Below are 18,291 nucleotides of genomic sequence, written 5' to 3'. Positions count from 1 at the left end.
CACCTAGCTTGAAGCTGTAAGTGTTCAAAAAGTACTGGTTAAAATGAGCATACCTCCTTGGTCCTGGTCTCCTCCTCTGTAAAAATTGGTACATTTATGCCCTAAATTAGCAGGGCTATTGACAAGATTAAATAGGATCACACATATCATAATTCCTCACGTGAATCTTGGGGAAATGAGCAGTCATACTTTTTTAAAAGAATGATGAAGCTGTAAGCAAACACTGCCATCCCCACCAGGAAATACGCCAAGGGCAGCCGGTAGCCTGCTCTCCCGATCCTCCTCTCCCGGCCATAATAGCCATAGAAGAGAACTGAGTACTGGAGGTAGCCCTGCAAAGAAAATATTCTGTGTCATTTCTGATTCCCCAGGTCTCAGAATAGTGCCTTACTCAAGACAAGAGTGTGGCAAGCATCAACCTCACCCCCAGGGACCAGACGGTATCCAGGTCTTGGGCAGATGCAACATGCTCCTGGGGGATGCTCTTGCTGGCTGTGCTTCCAAAGGGCTGGCCTGCGATCAGCTGGTGAGAGAGGAAGAGATGTTATGTGGTCCTCCAGGTGAGGGGACCGGAGAAAAGGGGGGAGGTGGATGGATTTCCATGAATCTGTAGAGGTGTCATATGTAAGAGCTCTTATGGGGATGTTTTTCTTTGCTTTATTCACGAGTGGAAAGTTAATCATTGGTGATTAGTTTTTTTTTGGCTGTTTTCTTTGTGTACCTGCTGGGTGCACTCTCTCTGGACTAGATGTAGTATTTGTGGGTGGATCAGTGAGGTCCCTGGGATTTTGGGACTGCATACGAAATGAAATGGCCCCATTTATTTTATTAGGATGAAATTAAGTTGAATAATGTGTTTTACTTTAACAGGTTGGCAAACTGGCAGCCTGTCACTTCTTTTGTAGAGCCTGAGAGCTAAGAATGGTTTTTGCATTTTTGAGTCGTTGGGGAAAAATTAGAAGAAAAATAATATCTTGGGATAAATTAAAATTATATAAAATTAAACTTTCAGTTGGCATAAATAAGGTTTTATGGGATCACAGCCACATTAATTATTTTATGTGTTGTCTATGGCTGCTTTTGCTCTACCTGGTAGATTTGAGTAATTGTGACAGAGACTAAATGGCCAACAAGGCCTGAAATGCTTAACTGTATTGCTCTTTATAGAAAAGATTTGTCACACATGCATTATCCTTCCCACAAGAGTAATAAGAGAGGTCATTTTATACTGTTGTAACATTCCCCTTTTAAACAATGGTACTGTTTTCTCTTCTGAAATAGTTCTTACCTCTGGGACGACAATAAAAGCACCTGTCATTATTGTGAGCACAATATTAATTCCAAATAACCATCTCAAGAATATGAAATAGGAGGCCACGCCTGATCCAAAATGACCTAGAGAAAGGTAAGACAATATAGTCCTTTTATGCTCAATCCTCACGGTGCAAGAAATCGTCATAAAGCAACATTAACTTTTCCTGACATCCTCAGGGTATAGAGTAAAAAAAAAATGCTATACTGTGCACATAAGAGCATTCCGCCAAATGGTTACTTAGATCGGTCAAGATGACCATGAATATCTACTAGTTTTATATGAAGAAAAAGAAATCCCTAGTTTACCAAAAATAATAATTTCCCTAATGACATATTCATCTAAAATGCTCTATCAAATTTACAATAACAAATAACAAATGTATGTTAAAAAGTGTGAGCATCTTTTGAGAATTTGATATATTTCTCTTCTATTTGAGGTCCTTTGGAGAATTCCAAGTATTTTTCTGAGGGTCCTTTTGGATAAATTTCAAAATAAAAACCAATTTGTTAGATGTTTACAATTGGGAAAACCAAGTGAAGGATTCATGGGAATTCTTTGAAAATTTCATTTTGCAAATTTGTAAAAATTTTTGCGAATATATCTCACTTTAAATTAAAAAGTAAGAAATTGCTTGATTCCATTTAAACATTAAAAATATTTTTCCATATTTTTAAATCTAACTTTAGATTTATTTATTTTTAAAAAATATTTTTTTTTAGTTGTAGTTGGACACAATACCTTTATTTATATATTTTTATGTGGTGCTGAGGATCGAACCCAGGGCCTCACCCATTCTAGGTGAGCACTCTACCACTGAGCCACAACCCCAGCCCTAGATTTATTTTTATATATATAACATTTCTTTTAAAAATATTTTTTTAGTTGTAGATGGACATAATACCTTTATTATATTTATTTTTATGTGGTGCTGAAGATCGAATCCAGTGTCTCACACTTGCTAGGCAAGTGCTCTGCCACTGAACTACAGCCCAGCGCCTATATATAACATTTCTTTTCTATGCCATTAAATATAACAGTATCTTCCTTGATAATTTCCTCACTCTTAAAATTAGATGGGGGGGTTGGGGTTGTGGCTTATCGGTAGAGCGCTTGCCTAGCACATGTGGGGCCCTAGGTTCAATCCTCAGCACCACATAAAAATAAATAAGTGAAGGTATTGTGTCCAATTACAACCAAAAAAATAAATATTTAAAACAAATTAGATGGGTCTCCATTCTGGGATCACATCACTGATACTTTGACTCTTTCATGATTTCCAATTGGATGTTTAAATATACAATACAATTTTAAAATAAAGGAATTACTCCACCCATGCCTTCAAGGTAGGCAGACCTACGACCGACCGGCGGAGCAGGCCCAGCGGGTCGCCAGCGTGGTGGACACATCACCCCAATTGGAAGAGGGGCAGAGCAGAGCCGCCACCCGCACCTGCAAGGTAAGCAGACCTGCGACCAACCGGCATAGTGGGCCCAGCGGCCCGCCGGCGTGGTAGACACATCACCCCAATTGGAGGAAGGGCCCAGCTGATGCCCACAAGGTAGGCAGAGCGCATGTCCCGGAGAAGGGGCACAGCGGCCCGCCGGCCTAGTTGAAAGATCACCCCAATTGAAGGAGGGGCACAGCCACTGCCTGCGCCTGCAAGGTAGGCAGACCCGCAACCTGGAGAATAGGCCCAGCGACCCGCCAGCGTGATAGACAGATCACCCCAATTGGAGGAGGAGCACAGCTGCTGCCCGCCCCTGCAAGGGAGACTTTGCAACTATACAAGAGCAATATAAATATATAGGGGGAAAATTCAATAACACAACAGTTTCACCAAGCAGAAAGAAACGTGAGCAGTATGAAAAGACAAGGAAAGAAAGGACCACAAGCAATGCAGGTCAACTCAACTTTAGAAGAGGTAATAGCTGCAGCAGATGGAATGTCAGATAAAGAATTCAGGATTTACATGCTTCAGATGATCTGGAGTCTCAAGGAAGACATTAGACAGCAAAATTAGACAATGAAAGATCATTTTGACAATTAATTACATAAACAAATCCAAGAAGCAAAAGATCAACTATACAGGGAGATAGAGGTTATAAAAAACAAACAAACAGAAATCCTAGAAATGCAGGAAGCAATAAACCAACTTAAAAACTCAAATGAGAATACTACCAGCAGAGTAGAACACTTAGAAGATAGAACATCAGACAATGAAGACAAAGTATTTCAACTTGAAAAGAACATAGACAGCTCAGTGAGACTGTTAAGAAACCATGAGCAGAACATCCAAGAAATATGGGATAACATAAAGAGACCAAACTTAAGAGTCACTGGGATACAGGAAGGTATAGAGGTCCAAACCAAAGGAATGAGCAATCTGTTCAACGAAATAATATGAGAAAACTTCCCAGACTTGAAGAATGAGACAGAATCCCAAATCCTAGAAGCCTACAGGACGCCGAATGTGCAAAATCATAAGAGATCCACACCTAGACACATTATAATGAAGATACCCAACATACAGAATAAGGAGAGAATTTTAAAAGCTTCAAGAGAAAGGAAGCAGATTACATTTAGGGGTAAACCAATCAGGATAACAGCTGATCTCTCAACACAGACTCTGAAAGCTAGAAGATCCTGGAACAACATATTTCAAACGCTGAAAGAAAATGGGTTCCAACCAAGAATTGTGTATCCAGCGAAATTAAGCTTCAGGATGGAAGATGAAATTAAAACCTTCCACGATAAACAAAAGTTAAAAGAATTTGCAGCTAGAAAACCATCTCTTCAAAACATCCTCGGCAAAACATTACAGGAAGAGGAAATGGAAGATAACAATGAAAACCAACAGTGGGAGGTAGTACAGTAAAGGAAAAAATAATCAAAGAGGAAAAACAAACCATGTTAAGTAACATAAATAAATAAATATGGCTGGAAGAACAATCCATATCTCAATAATAACCCTAAATGTTAATGGCTTAAACTCACCAATTAAGAGACACAAGCTAGTAGAATGGATAAAAAAAAAAGATCCAACAATATGCTGCCTACAGGAGACGCATTTGATAGGAAAAGACGTACATAGACTGAAGGTGAAAGGTTGGGAAAAATCATATCACTCATATGGACTTCGGAAACAAGCAGGAGTGTCCATACTCATATCAAATACAATAGATTTCAAGCCAAACTTAATCAAAAGGGATAAAGAGGGACACTACATACTGCTCAAGGGAACCATACCATCAAGACATAACAATCATAAATATATATGCCCCAAACAATGGTGCAGCTATGTTCATCAAACAAACTCTTCTCAAGTTCAAGAGTCTAATAGACCACCATACAATAATTATGGGAGACTTCAACACACCTCTCTCACCACTGGACAGATCTTCCAAACAAAAGTTGAATAAAGAAACTATAGAACTCAATAATACAATTAATAACCTAGACTTAATTGACATATATAGAATATATCCCCCAACATCAAGCAGTTACACTTTATTTTCTCAGCAGCACATGGATCCTTCTCAAAAATAGATCATATATTATGTCACAGGGCAAATCTTAGACATTATAAAGGAGTAGAGATAATATCATGCATCTTATCTGATCATAATGGAATGAAACTGGAAATCAACGATAAAAGAAGGAAGGAAAAATCATGCATCACTTGGAGAATGAACAATAGGTTACTGAATGATCAATGGGTTATAGAAGACATCAAGGAGGAAATTAAAAAGTTCTTAGAGATAAATGAAAACACAGACACAACATATCAGAATCTATGGGACACAATGAAAGCAGTTCTAAGAGGTAAATTCATTGCCTGGAGTTCATTCCTTAAAAAAAGAAAAAACCAACAAATAAATGATCTCATACTTCATCTCAAAATCCTAGAAAAAGAAGAGCAAAACAACAGCAAAAGAAGTAGAAGGCAAGAAATAATTAAAATCAGAGCTGAAATTAATGAAATTGAAACAAAAGAAACAATTGAAAAAATTGACAAAATTAAAAGTTGGTTCTTTGAAAAAATAAATAAGATCGACAGACCTTTAGCCATGCTAATGAAGAGAAGAAGAGAGAGAACTCAAATTACTAGCATACAGGATGAAAAAGGCAATATCACAACAGACACTTCAGAAATACAGAAGATAATTAGAAACTATTTTGAATCCTTATACTCCAATAAATTAGAAGATAGTGAAGGCATCAATAAATTTCTTAAGTCATATGATCTACCCAGATTGAGTCAGGAGGATATAGACAACCTAAACAGACAAATATCAATTGAGGAAATAGAAGAAGCGATCAAAAGACTACCAACTAAGAAAAGCCCAGGACCAGATGGGTATACAGCAGAGTTTTACAAAACCTTTAAAAAAGAACTAATACCAATACTTTTCAAGCTATTCCAGGAAATAGAGAAAGAGGGAGAACTTCCAAATTCATTCTACGAGGCCAACATCACCCTGATTCCTAAACCAGACAAAGACACTTCAAAGAAAGAAAACTACAGACCAATATCTCTAATGAACCTAGATGCAAAAATCCTCAATAAAATTCTGGCGAATCGGATACAAAAACATATCAAAAAAATTGTGCACCATGATCAAGTAGGATTCATCCCTGGGATGCAAGGCTGGTTCAATATACGGAAATCAATAAATGTTATTCACCACATCAATAGACTTAAAAATAAGAATCATATGATCATCTCGATAGATGCGGAAAAAGCATTCGACAAAGTACAGCATCCCTTTATGTTCAAAACTCTAGAAAAACTAGGGATAACAGGAACATACCTCAATATTGTAAAAGCAATCTATGCTAAGCCTCAGGCTAGCATCATTCTGAATGGAGAAAAATTGAAGGCATTCCCTCTAAAATCTGGAACAAGACAGGGATGCCCTCTCTCTCCACTTCTGTTCAACATAGTTCTCGAAACACTGGCCAGAGCAATTAGACAGACGAAAGAAATTAAAGGCATAAAAATAGGAAAAGAAGAACTTAAATTATCACTATTTGCAGTAGACATGATTCTATACCTAGCAGACCTAAAAGGGTCTACAAAGAAACTATTAGAGCTAATAAATGAATTCAGCAAAGTGGCAGGATATAAAATCAACATGCATAAATCAAAGGCATTCCTGTATATCAGCGACAAGTCCTCTGAAATGGAAATGAGGACAACCAATCCATTCACAATACCCTCAAAAAAAATAAAATACTTGGGAATCAACCTAACAAAAGAGGTGAAAGACTTATACAATGAAAACTACAGAACCCTAAAGAGAGAAATAGAAGAAGATCTTAGAAGATGGAAGAATATACCCTGTTCATGGATAGGCAGAACTAACATCATCAAAATGGCGATATTACCAAAAGTTCTCTATAGGTTTAATGCAATGCCAATCAAAATCCCAATGGCATTTCTTGTAGAAATAGATAAAGCAATCATGAAATTCATATGGAAAAATAAAAGACCCAGAATAGCAAAAACAACTCTAAGCAGGAAGTGTGAATCAGGCGGTATAGTGATACCAGACTTCAAACTATACTACAGAGCAATAGTAACAAAAACAGCATGGTACTGGTACCAAAACAGGCGGGTGGACCAATGGTACAGAATAGAAGACACAGAAACCAATCCACAAAACTACAACTATCTTATATTTGATAAAGGAGCTAAAAGCATGCAATGGAGGAAGGATAGCATCTTCAACAAATGGTGCTGGGAAAACTGGAAATCCATATGCAACAAAATGAAACTGAATCCCTTTCTCTCGCCATGCACAAAAGTTAACTCAAAATGGATCAAGGAGCTTGATATCAAATCAGAGACACGGTGTCTGATAGAAGAAAAAGTTGGCTACGATCTACATACTGTGGGGTCGGGCTCCGAATTCCTCAATAGGATACCCATAGCACAAGAGTTAATAACTAGAATCAACAAATGGGACTTACTCAAACTAAAAAGTTTTTTTTCTCAGCAAAAGAAACAATAAGAGAGGTAAATAGGGAGCCATATCCTGGGAACAAATCTTTACTCCTCACACTTCAGATAGAGCCCTAATATCCAGAGTATACAAAGAACTCCAAAAATTAAACAATAAGAAAACAAATAACCCAATCAACAAATGGGCCAAGGACCTGAACAGACACTTCTCAGAGGAGGACATACAATCAATCAACAAGTACATGAAAAAATGCTCACCATCTCTAGCAGAGAAATGCAAATCAAAACCACCTTAAGATACCATCTCACTCCAGTAAGATTGGCAGCCATTAGGAAGTCAAACAACAACAAGTGCTGGCGAGGATGTGGGGAAAAGGGTACACTTGTACATTGCTGGTGGGACTGCAAATTGATGCGGCCAATTTGGAAAGCAGTATGGAGATTTCTTGGAAAGCTGGGAATGGAACCACCATTTGACCCAGCTATTCCCCTTCTCGGTCTATTCCCTAAAGACCTAAAAAGAGCATACTACAGGGATACTGCTACATCGATGTTCATAGCAGCACAATTCACAATAGCAAGACTGTGGAACCAACCTAGATGGCCTTCAATAGATGAATGGATAAAAAAAAAATGTGGCATTTATACACAATGGAGTATTACTCTGCATTAAAAAATGACAAAATCATAGAATTTGCAGGGAAATGGATGGCATTAGAGCAGATTATGCTAAGTGAAGCTAGCCAATCCCTAAAAAACAAATGCCAAATGTCTTCTTTGATATAAGGAGAGTAACTAAGAACAGAGTAGGGAGGAAGAGAATGAGAAGAAGATTAACATTAAACAGGGATGAGAGGTGGGAGGGAAAGGGAGAGAGAAGGGAAATTGCATTGAAATGGAAGGAGACCCTCAGGGTTATACAAAATTACAAACAAGAGGAAGTGAGGGGAAAGGGAAAAAAAACAAGGGGGAGAAATGAATTACAGTAGATGGGGTAGAGAGAGAAAAGGGGAGGGGAGGGGAGGGGAGAGGAGGGGGGATAGTAGAGGATAGGACAGGCAGCAGAATACAACAGACACTAGTACGGCAATATGTAAATCAGTGGATATGTAGCTGATGTGATTCTGCAATCTGTATACGGTGTAAAAATGGGAGTTCATAACCCACTTGAATCAAAGTGTGAAATATGGTATGTCAAGAACTATGTAATATTTTGAACAACCAACAATAAAAGTTAAAAATAAAATAAAATAAAATAAAGGAATTAAACCTACTCTTTAAGACAATTGAATCAACTATTCCAGCAATATTTATGGAGTAATTTAGACTATAATAATTATAACATGCTAAAGGTCTGTATTTCTGCTTCTGATTTTTTTTCTTATTACTTTTATTTGTCAGTAAATAATTCCTGCACTATGCTATACTGTTTTGATTGTTTAGCTTTCTGACATATTTTTAAGATTTTGGTCACACAACTTCATTTGTATTTTTCCTTCAAATTTTTGTTTAATTGATCTCTTCATTGTTTTTCTTCCTTAAGTTTTGTGATTATTTTGTCAAATACTTAAAGCAATACATTGAGACTTTTACTGGAATTGCATTAAACTTGTAAATTAATGCTATAACTCATAATCTTCCTAATATTAAATCTTCTCATATCTCCTTATAGAACTTTTATATTTTATAGTCCAATATTACAGTTTTCTTTATCTCAGAATTATTGCCAACTTTATTCATAGAGGTGTATGTGTGTTGTGTTATTGTTGTGTGTTTAAATATGATTTTATTTACTTTTAAAGCATATTTTTTAAACATAGCTATTTCTATAAAAATGTGATTTTTGTGTGTGTGTTTTGCAATTCCCTACATTACCATCTTATTTATCCTCAGAGTTTTTCACTTCATCTTTTGGGGTTTGATGTGTCTGATTCAGTGAACTGGGAGAGAACAAACAGAGCTATCTTGGAATGTAGCAAAGAAGCATGGGGATTATTCCTGTCTTGCTGGGGACAGACCAGGTCTTCTTGCTTTGCCCTGCTATGCAAGTCTCCCCAGTTGCACATTGTGGGGACTGGCACACACCAGACTATTTCTAGACTGTGGATTGATGACTGATCCTGCATCCTTGACCCCTTTTCCAGGTGCAATTACTTACTTTCAATTTTCTTTATCCTCATTTCCCAGGGAATGAAGATGACCACAAAGTTACAGGCAAGACGAGCAAATTTCCGCCAGAGCTAAAAAGGAGACGGCAGGATTAGAGAACTTCCTGTAGCACTAGGGTCCTAGCTGGAGGAGGGACTCCCAGACATACCCTTTGATACATTTAATGATGGCTTCATAGGCCATTAAGCAGCTCTAGGACCAAAGTAGCACTCTTGTCTTTCTCTGTGCTTCTGACCAGATGAGTGGACAACTGCTTTGGGCTCTAAGCTGTGGTGTCTGGGTTGAGGTGCATACTCTTTAAGGATGTAGCTCCTCTTGTTTATAGCATTCCTGATGCAGGGACGAAGGTCAGACTTCGAATGATGTCTAAAGGCACCACTTGAACCTGCCATGGACCTAAGGTAGCTCTGGGAGTGGGGACCAGGAATCCATACAGCTAACACAATCATCAAGTGACCACACCTGTTTTTCTGTTTAAGGCCCAAGAGTTTAGAGCCTACTATGAAAATGAGCCACACCCAATATGTGTTTTGTATCTTGAGCAGGGTTAGTTTCCCCAGGCTGAAGCTGTCAGGAATAAGGTCTAGAAATTTATCTTGTGGATTTAAGATGCAATTGTTAAAAGTTTGAAAAAAATTTTTTTTTTCTCAAAGAAGAATGCAGCAAAACGTGTCCTGACACTGGCTGTGCTCTTGGACAAAGTTGGCAGGTTGTGCATTTTAACACACAAACAATCTGGGTTTGTGTTGGAAGCAAATGATATCATTGCACAAAGAAGGGTTACAAATGTGATTACCACATTCTGAACTGTAAGACAGCACACGGTCCTGATACAGACATGTATGATAATGTCATTCTGGATGTGTCTGCTAAGGCCAGACGGCTGCTTGGAAATGAAAATCTGAATTTTATCAGAAGCTGGAATTGTTCATCTTCTGCTCATGATTCCAGAGCCAACTCAAATAGGGCCACTCCCATGAAGCTGTCACACAGATTTTCTGTAGCCAAAAATAAATTTGTCCTGTCTATAAACTCCCTAGTCTGTCTTATAACATTCATCATGCCCTACCTTGCATTACCTCTATTTGGTTTGTATGGTTTATCTCCTCAAGCACAAAGAACAAAAACAAGGTTTTCTGATCTCTGTCCCCAATAGTGTTCAGAGTCAGGAGCTCTCAGACATCTTTTGGCAAGAAGTCTGGGGTTAGAAAATGTTTGGGTCTGTGTCCTGCTTTAAAATATAAAGTCTAGCCAGGTGCATGCCTGTAATCTTAGTGATTCAGGAGGCTGAGGCAGGAGGACCTCAACAAAAACGAGATGCTAAGTAACTGAGACCCTGTCTCTAAATAAAATACAAAATAGGGCTAGAGACATGGCTCAGTGGCAGAGTGCTCCGAGTTCAATCCTTGGTACCCCCCAAATATGTATATATGTATGTATGTTGTGTATGTGTGTGTGTGTATACACACACACACACACACACACTCAGGTGTGGCAAGCCAGAGACCTGAATTCTAGCTCCACTTCCTCATTTCTCTTACTCTGTGCTGCTGGGGAAGTCATTCTCTTTCTTTGGGATGCTGCTGGCTCATTTGTATAAGGAGCAGTAGAAATCAATCAGTGGCTTTGCTTGTGAAATTCCTTGAGAATTTCAGTACATGAAATCTGCAAAAGCAGGGCAGCTTTTGTATATAATTTTTCAGACATGTAAATTTATGATCATCTTTAATTTAAATTTTATTAAGACTGTGTTGTTTCAGAGAAATTAATGAGAGTATATTTATCAATTTTTCTGTTAAAATAAACTTTTTAAAAATGCAATACTTAACATTGATGCATATGAGACCAATAAATTATTGCACTGTGTGAGACAATATTTATGAAAAAGACTTTTGGAAAATAATTTTTTAATATTTACCAAGAGCCAAAAAAAAAGGGATTATAGTCTTTTCTACAGGGATCCCTTAAGAAAAAAAATTTAAAAAGAGGAAAAACTGTATGCAAAGATGGTCTTTGCAGAGTTATTAATAATAATGAAAAGTAGAACCAATTTAAATGTCTACTAGTAGGCAAATGATTAATTAAACTAACATACACTTATCTGATGGAATATTAAACAGTCATTAAAAACGGTTAAGTCTAACAAGAACCATAAGCAACATAGGTAAACTTTAAAGTACTAAGTGGAAAAAGTAGCAAAACAAAAATGTGTGTAAGTTACAATTACTCTGAGGTGAAAAGGACATATTTATGCAATGATTGACATATGAGATTTTTAAAAATATACTATATTAGGGTTGGGGGCCATGGAAGTGACTTTTTTTGTTTGTTTTCTAAAAAGATACATGAAATATCTTTATAAACATATGATTTTTAAGGTATACTAAAGTTTAGTTTAAGTAATTGCTTGGGACTGCTTGGGGAAAATAACAATCAAAACCTTTCACACTATATTATAAAGTGAGAGCTGGAATATGCCTCTCTCATTGCGAGGGATTCAGTGATACAACTGTACACAACAAACAATACCTACCTGTGTGGATGGGGTTAGGTCAGAATGGACACTAGATTATTCTCACAAGGAAGTCATCTTTTCCTGATGATCTTAGCTTATCATGGTCACACAATTAGTAAGTGATGGCATCTGGGACTAAAATCGAATTTGGGGGAATTCAGATTTTCTGGCTCATCATCCTGCCCTACACAACCTATGTCCAATGGCAAGTGCAGCTTCCTAGCCTTGGAGACCCCAGGAAGGAATGGCTGTGCCCATGTGCCTGTGCTTTACCTCTGCACCTGCTGCTTGGTAGCCTCGGGTCCTGGTCAGCCTCCCTTCAAATTTCAGCACAATCTCCTTTGCTCGTCTGAGAAAAGGGAAATGAGAGTGAGCACAATTTTATCACCCAGTTTTTGAAAAATATGTGAAGATGTAATAGAAATGGATACCAAACCTGCAGGGTAGGATGCTGTGGGAGGGTGGAGTTAAACTAATATTTCATTTCCTGACTTTTGTTAACCAGAAAACTCCTTCCAATTGTTTTTCTTTAGCACTTAAATAGATGACTTAACCTAAAATGATGAATTCATGCCCAAATTAGTTAAATTAAATTTCTTAAAGTCCTTCTCTGATTCAGGAGTTTGGCTGGGAATCACTAGCTTTGGAAATCTGTAGCAGGGTGGAGTATCTTGGTTTCTTCAACCTATCAACCTTTCTCTTTCAGTCAAGTCTTTAGAAGTGATAATCAGACCTGGCTTCAGAGAACTGGCTTCAAGAAAAGGGTGGTGTTTGGTTAATGAGAGGAAAATGTTCTGTTTAGATAGCCAAGAGCAACCTGAATCATTCCAATCAAACTATTGACACATTATTGATCATTTTGTTGAGCTGGTGTGATTTCTCAATTTAAATGTTTGAGTCATAAAAACATAATGAATTCCTTGGAATAGCTGCTTAAGTTCACAATTAAATGAGCAAAAGGATTAGAAAAGAAATGTTAGTGCTGTAGGACAGACTGAATATTTCCCCTCAAAGCAACTTAAATATATGTGACTCCAATGCAGAGATCCTCCTTATCTGGCTGTCAACTACCCTTTGCTTGATTGCACTCAGTGATAAAGAACTTAGTTCTTCAGAATCAGCCAGTTTGCCAGTTTGACAAGTTTACTCATTGGGGTGTTCTTTTGTGTGTCTTCCAACAACCTCCCAGTAACACCCACCAGTTGTGAGTCCTCCCTTAGGAGACACATGTAACTAGCCAGCTCCCTTTTCCATATCCAAGGTGACTCTCCAAAACATGACCTAATCTGAGTACTGGGTTTTGGCGTCTGCCTTCTCAATGCAATGTCCTCATTATCATAGCTGATCCAAGGGACTGGCTTCATTCTGGTCAAAATAAGAAGAGCAGATAAGGGTGAGGTTGATGTCCTACTCCACACCATGACCATATTGGGGGTCATCTTCAATACAGTTGCATGCTAAATACATCTAGATGATGAGAACCCATCCAAGTTGAATAATAATTTATTTTGTGTATTTATTTATGATGTTTTTCCTGCAAACATTTGCTGTATACTTGTTTTGGATCAAGTGCAGTAGAATACATGTATAAAGCATAGTCAATGTCCTGGAAGAGTGTGTCACTTAGAAAGGATGAAAGATCTAACTATACAATGACTGAGAAAGAGTGGGATAGCATGTTCTCTTTTGGGGGGAGGGTGATCAGGTGCAGAGGTGGCAAGGAGGGGTGGATCTGACCTAGGCTGGGTCATAGAACTATATTGATCCCAGCCATCTGACCACTCATTTCCCTTCAGGGGAAATAGGAGTGTGCCATGTCCTCTGAGACAGTGGCTTTTTATCTGTGTTAGATGATGCACCCTTAATTCTCACGCAGTCAGGGATCAGTGCTTTTTGTAGCTTCCACTCAAGTGCTGGGATAAGCCTCAGCAGGTCCCATTAGTGAGGTGTTGCTCCAGTAGCTTCTTAAGGTGATGGAAAGGAGATGTGTGTGGCAGGGGATGAGAGATGGAAGTGCTCAGAGGGCAAGCTGCCTTACCTTTGGCTGATGCATGGCTGGCAGTAGCCTGCTCGGAGCTCTTGCTGAGTCATGCAGCCAAGCATCATGGTGGAAGGCCTGGTTTTATCTTTTGTTTCTGAAGTGCCTTGACAATAAAGCAATACTTTTCTCTGTTCTGGCCTTAAGGTTAAAAAAGCTTAGTTTCCTATTATATAGGTAACAATTAGTCATCATTTCTAACTGATTTTTTTTTAAAGTTTTAGTGAAACATATGCTCTTTTTATTTTTTAAATTAATTTCTCCCAATGATCACTTTGATAAAATTCCTGTTTCAATACCATGGAACCCTGGACTTGATGTCAGAAGAAAATCTTGTTTAAAGCTTAATTCTAGCACTCAGAAGCCATGCATAGGTTGATTGGTCTTTTAACATCTCCGAGTGTCAGTCTTCTGAGCTGGAAAGTGAACATAGGGCTATCCTTACCTCCAAGAGTAGAAATGATGAGAGCTGAAAAAGGAGAGTTAATTGGAACCTTCTCAGGGTGAAAACTATGGATGACTAGTTAACTGTTGCAGCCACCTGAGGGGCAGGTTAGTCCAACTGGAAGAACAGTGCGTTGAATGGAATCCTAAGGAAAGAGTGATTTATTTGATGGGAAAGTGTAAGCTCCATAGATGGTAGGTATGGAGAGAAAGGAATGTCTGGTTGGCATCTAGAAAATGGCATTAAAGAGCAAGGTGTGACAGTGGGGTTCTGTCCACACAGTGGTTGCCTGATGGCCAGGGTGGTGACTGCTTTGGTACGAGGGTGCTCTGCTAGTTCACAGTAGCTCATTGGCATAGGTGATGGAGGCCATCCTACTAATTCCCCTTGCTAGGATCCCTGGCATCAGCATAAGCAGTCATCAGTCACTCTTACTGCCTACCTGATACAGTGTAAATCCTTCAAGGGACTGCTGTCAGTGGTCTCAAACTTGAGTTTGTGCAAGAATCAACTTGAATGCATGTTTAAAATACCAGGGAAGGTAGAGGTGTAGCTCAGTTGAGCATTGACTATCCTGTGAGAAGCTCTAGTTCTGAGTGAAAGCGCTAGTTCTAGCAGTGGAAGATGAAGGGAGAGGAAGAAGTGGAAAAGGAAAGGAGAAAGGAGAAGAACAAGAGAAAGAGGAGTTGGAGGAGGTGGCTGCCCAAAACGTGAGGGCCTTCCCCCACAGTTTGGTTCAATAGGTCTGAGGGCAGCCAGGGTCTTTTGAGTTTTAAATAGTACTCTGAGAACTTAGCAGTTGACATTTTTGGGATTATTTCTTATTATTTCATTCCTTGTTAACACTTCAACTTTACTGATGTTTGGAGAAACTAAGAAAAGTTCCCAATATCCAATGACTAGAGATTGACAGATAGTATTTGAATTCAGGACATCTGTCTTTGAATCCTTAGCACTTAACTATTATACAGACACACTTTGTAAAATGACTCTTAAGTATAATAATCTGGCTTCCCATGGAGATTATTCCCCCTCTAGGGGAAGTAATAGCAAGGAAACTAAAATGAACATCTCTTTTCATTCTGACTTTTATCTGTCTCCTATAAGTTTGGAGACAATATTAAAACCTACTGTTGGAGTAGAGGTAGAAGACCAAAAACTTTCCACCAACACACACACAAATGACACATATATATATATATATATATATATACAACATATAGACACCCTTCCCCCCAACACATACACTGGCTATATGGACCAGGCAGACCCCTCAGACACCTCTGTGATTTCTCTGGGTCAGGTCAAGAGCCACCAGGGCACCTTTCTCATGTGGATCTGTCTCTTTGTTTCCATGGACAGGGACTGGAGGCTTATTGGAAAGCATATTTACAGTAATTAGTAACTGCTGTTGAGGACCTTACCTCAGTGCTTTTAGCTTTTGTCCCATGGTCCAGGGCCTGCAGCGAATATTTGCCATGAGATCTTTCTGGAACTGTATATTCTGGAAGATTTGTTCCGGATCATTGCTGTCCCCTGTTTCATCAGCATTAAAGCTGTCATCCAAGTTACTGAATGGATCAGGGCATTAAGGAGGAAATCTGATTAGTAGAATTGCTTCCAGTGAAGATCATCTTTCCTGGGGAAAGTTCAGCATCTGACTGCCCCAGGGTTAACTGTATGAAGTGTGTGTGTAAGGATCCATGAAGGTGGAGAGAGAATTTGGCAGTGTTAGCAGCCCACTTAAACACATTTCTTAGATTCTATTACTTCTGAGGTCAGTGAAAGAGAAAAATTTCTCAGGATGAAATATAATATTGGAAAAAATAGAAGGGAGACCAATGGAGGAGAGAAAGCTAATAGGGTAGAGAAGAGGGGAGGGAAAGAGGAGGTACTGGGGAATAAGCTTGATCAAATTATTTTATGTGCATGTAGAAATATGTCATAATAAATCTCACTATTATGTATAATTATAATGAGAATAAAAACCATCAGAAGACACAAAAGGAAGCAAGAGGAGACTTATTTATATGATACAATTCCTGAATAGCAGCAATTTTGGTAGACAAAACAATTTTTTAATAGGATCATTGAAATAATTTTGGAGATTTCTCCTTAGCTCCCAATTCTGCAGATGAAATATATAAATGTCAAACTTCAGTCACCCAAAGACCCTTCTCTGCCCTTCCACTTTGATTTATTTTAAACCTGAGATAACAGAGGCAGCATTTTCTATGAACAAGAAATTAGCTAAATGAGTGTATATGAGCAAAACATGTCAGGGAAATGGTTACTCTCTAGAAGAACAATATTTGATGTGTAGTGAGGTTCATTTCCAGTAATAATTGATATGCTAATCCTAATGCAATCTTTTCAGGAGATGAAGATTCTTCTGTAGCTGTTAGAAAATGTTTTCTTTATTATTTTCATTCATATTGTTTCTGCTTACTCAGTAGAGAATTTCCTCCAGTTTCTCTAAAGTAAGTGGAGGTCATAATACTTAACAAAATATTCATTTTAAATATTTAACAAACTCAAATAGCGCTTCCACCCACTTCTAACTATTCAGAAGCCTTTTCCAAGAGACACCTTATTTATTGTGACAGATGTATTATCTGCTTTCTCTCAACGTTGCCGTTTGAGTAAACAGAGAACAAAGACAAAGCACATTTATGGAACTGGCAGCAATAAAGCCAGTCTGGGATACAGGTTTTGGGAGTCTGATCCCCTCATCGAGAACCAGCAGCTTAGAACCATCTCTCCCTGTTTCCTTGGCTCATGTTGCCATCTTAGTTGTATGAAACCTGTAGGAATAAGTTTCTGAGTTTGTTTTGAAGAACCAAGCATGACCGAGAGAGTTGTTGTCCCTGGCTTAGGTGACACAAACATGCATCCCTTTCTCACACACCTGCCTCTTCTGCCCAGGTGATGAAGGGGACCTACTCACCTGAGCAGCAGGGACTCCTGGTAGAGGTAGTGCTGGCTGGCATTTCTCCTGATGCTTCTGTAGCGCTGGGATGCCCTTGAGGCTTTCATGGGAACAGACCTGCTGCCTGTGATCCCTGATGTCAGCCAGGGAGCTAGGAAGCTGGCAGGCAAGGGTCTGTTGCAACTGGAGGTTTCTAAACAGGAACTGCAGAGTTGCTCTGTCCTCCCCTTCTCAGGAGCAGGATTGCCTGCCTGCAACTGGCGCTGGGAGCAGGGGAGAAGCCAGAGGCTGATCTTGCATATATAATGTTAAGGTGGCCGGAGAAGCACTGATTGGCTGGAGTCTGGGCAGCCCAAGGTGGGAAGCTTGGCCAGGTGATCTAGGGATGACTTGCACTGCCCATGGAACCCAGCCATAGCCCCTTGTACTCAAGGTTTTATGGTTTGCAAAACACTCTACATCTATTACCTTGGCTGGCGTTCATTAAACACTTAAGGAATACGACAGACAGGGCTTAATTTCTCCATCTTTACCTCTCAAGAAAAAGGCTTAGAGACAGCAAGAATCATGCCAATGTTCACATAGTAGAGTCCAGGAGAGGTATCATCATGGCTTGGTTTTAATTTTTTCCTTTTGACTTTTTTCTTTTCTGTTTCTTTCTACATGCTTTCCCCACTCCCACACTATTTGAAAGTACATTGCAGAAATAATGATATGGCCACCCCAAATACTTGAGCATGGTGTTAACAATAACCAAATTAATATTTCGTCATGTTTTTATGTTTATCAAGTGCTTTTAGCTTTTGTCCCATGGTCCAGGGCCTGCAGCGAATATTTGCCATGAGATCTTTCTAGAACTGTATATTCTGGAAGATTTGTCCCAAATACTTGAGCATGGTGTTAAAAATAACCAAA

At 38.8% G+C, this 18,291-nt stretch overlaps 1 protein-coding gene across 1 annotated transcript in view; it reads right to left on the bottom strand.

The window, feature by feature from the left end:
* Nucleotides 1-17,483, bottom strand: part of Tmc3 (transmembrane channel like 3) — a 41,198-nt gene extending 23,715 nt beyond the window's left edge. Inside the window, exons 1-7 of the mRNA XM_046438937.2 lie at nucleotides 17,395-17,483; nucleotides 15,872-16,018; nucleotides 12,238-12,313; nucleotides 9,439-9,520; nucleotides 1,289-1,395; nucleotides 425-523; nucleotides 190-332 (exon numbers count right to left, since the gene is read on the bottom strand). Of these exons, the coding sequence (XP_046294893.1) occupies nucleotides 190-332; nucleotides 425-523; nucleotides 1,289-1,395; nucleotides 9,439-9,520; nucleotides 12,238-12,313; nucleotides 15,872-16,018; nucleotides 17,395-17,483 (743 nt within the window). The remainder of the gene's footprint in view (nucleotides 1-189; nucleotides 333-424; nucleotides 524-1,288; nucleotides 1,396-9,438; nucleotides 9,521-12,237; nucleotides 12,314-15,871; nucleotides 16,019-17,394) is intronic.
* Nucleotides 17,484-18,291: the final 808 nt, after the last annotated feature.

This window comes from Marmota monax, unplaced genomic scaffold, assembly GCF_021218885.2.
Source record: "Marmota monax isolate L192 unplaced genomic scaffold, Marmota_monax_Labrador192_F-V1.1 WCK01_AAM20220418_F8-fsc00005, whole genome shotgun sequence".
NCBI lineage: Eukaryota > Metazoa > Chordata > Mammalia > Rodentia > Sciuridae > Marmota > Marmota monax.
Note: the sequence above shows the minus strand (reverse complement) of the source record. Positions and strands in the feature narration are given on the sequence as shown.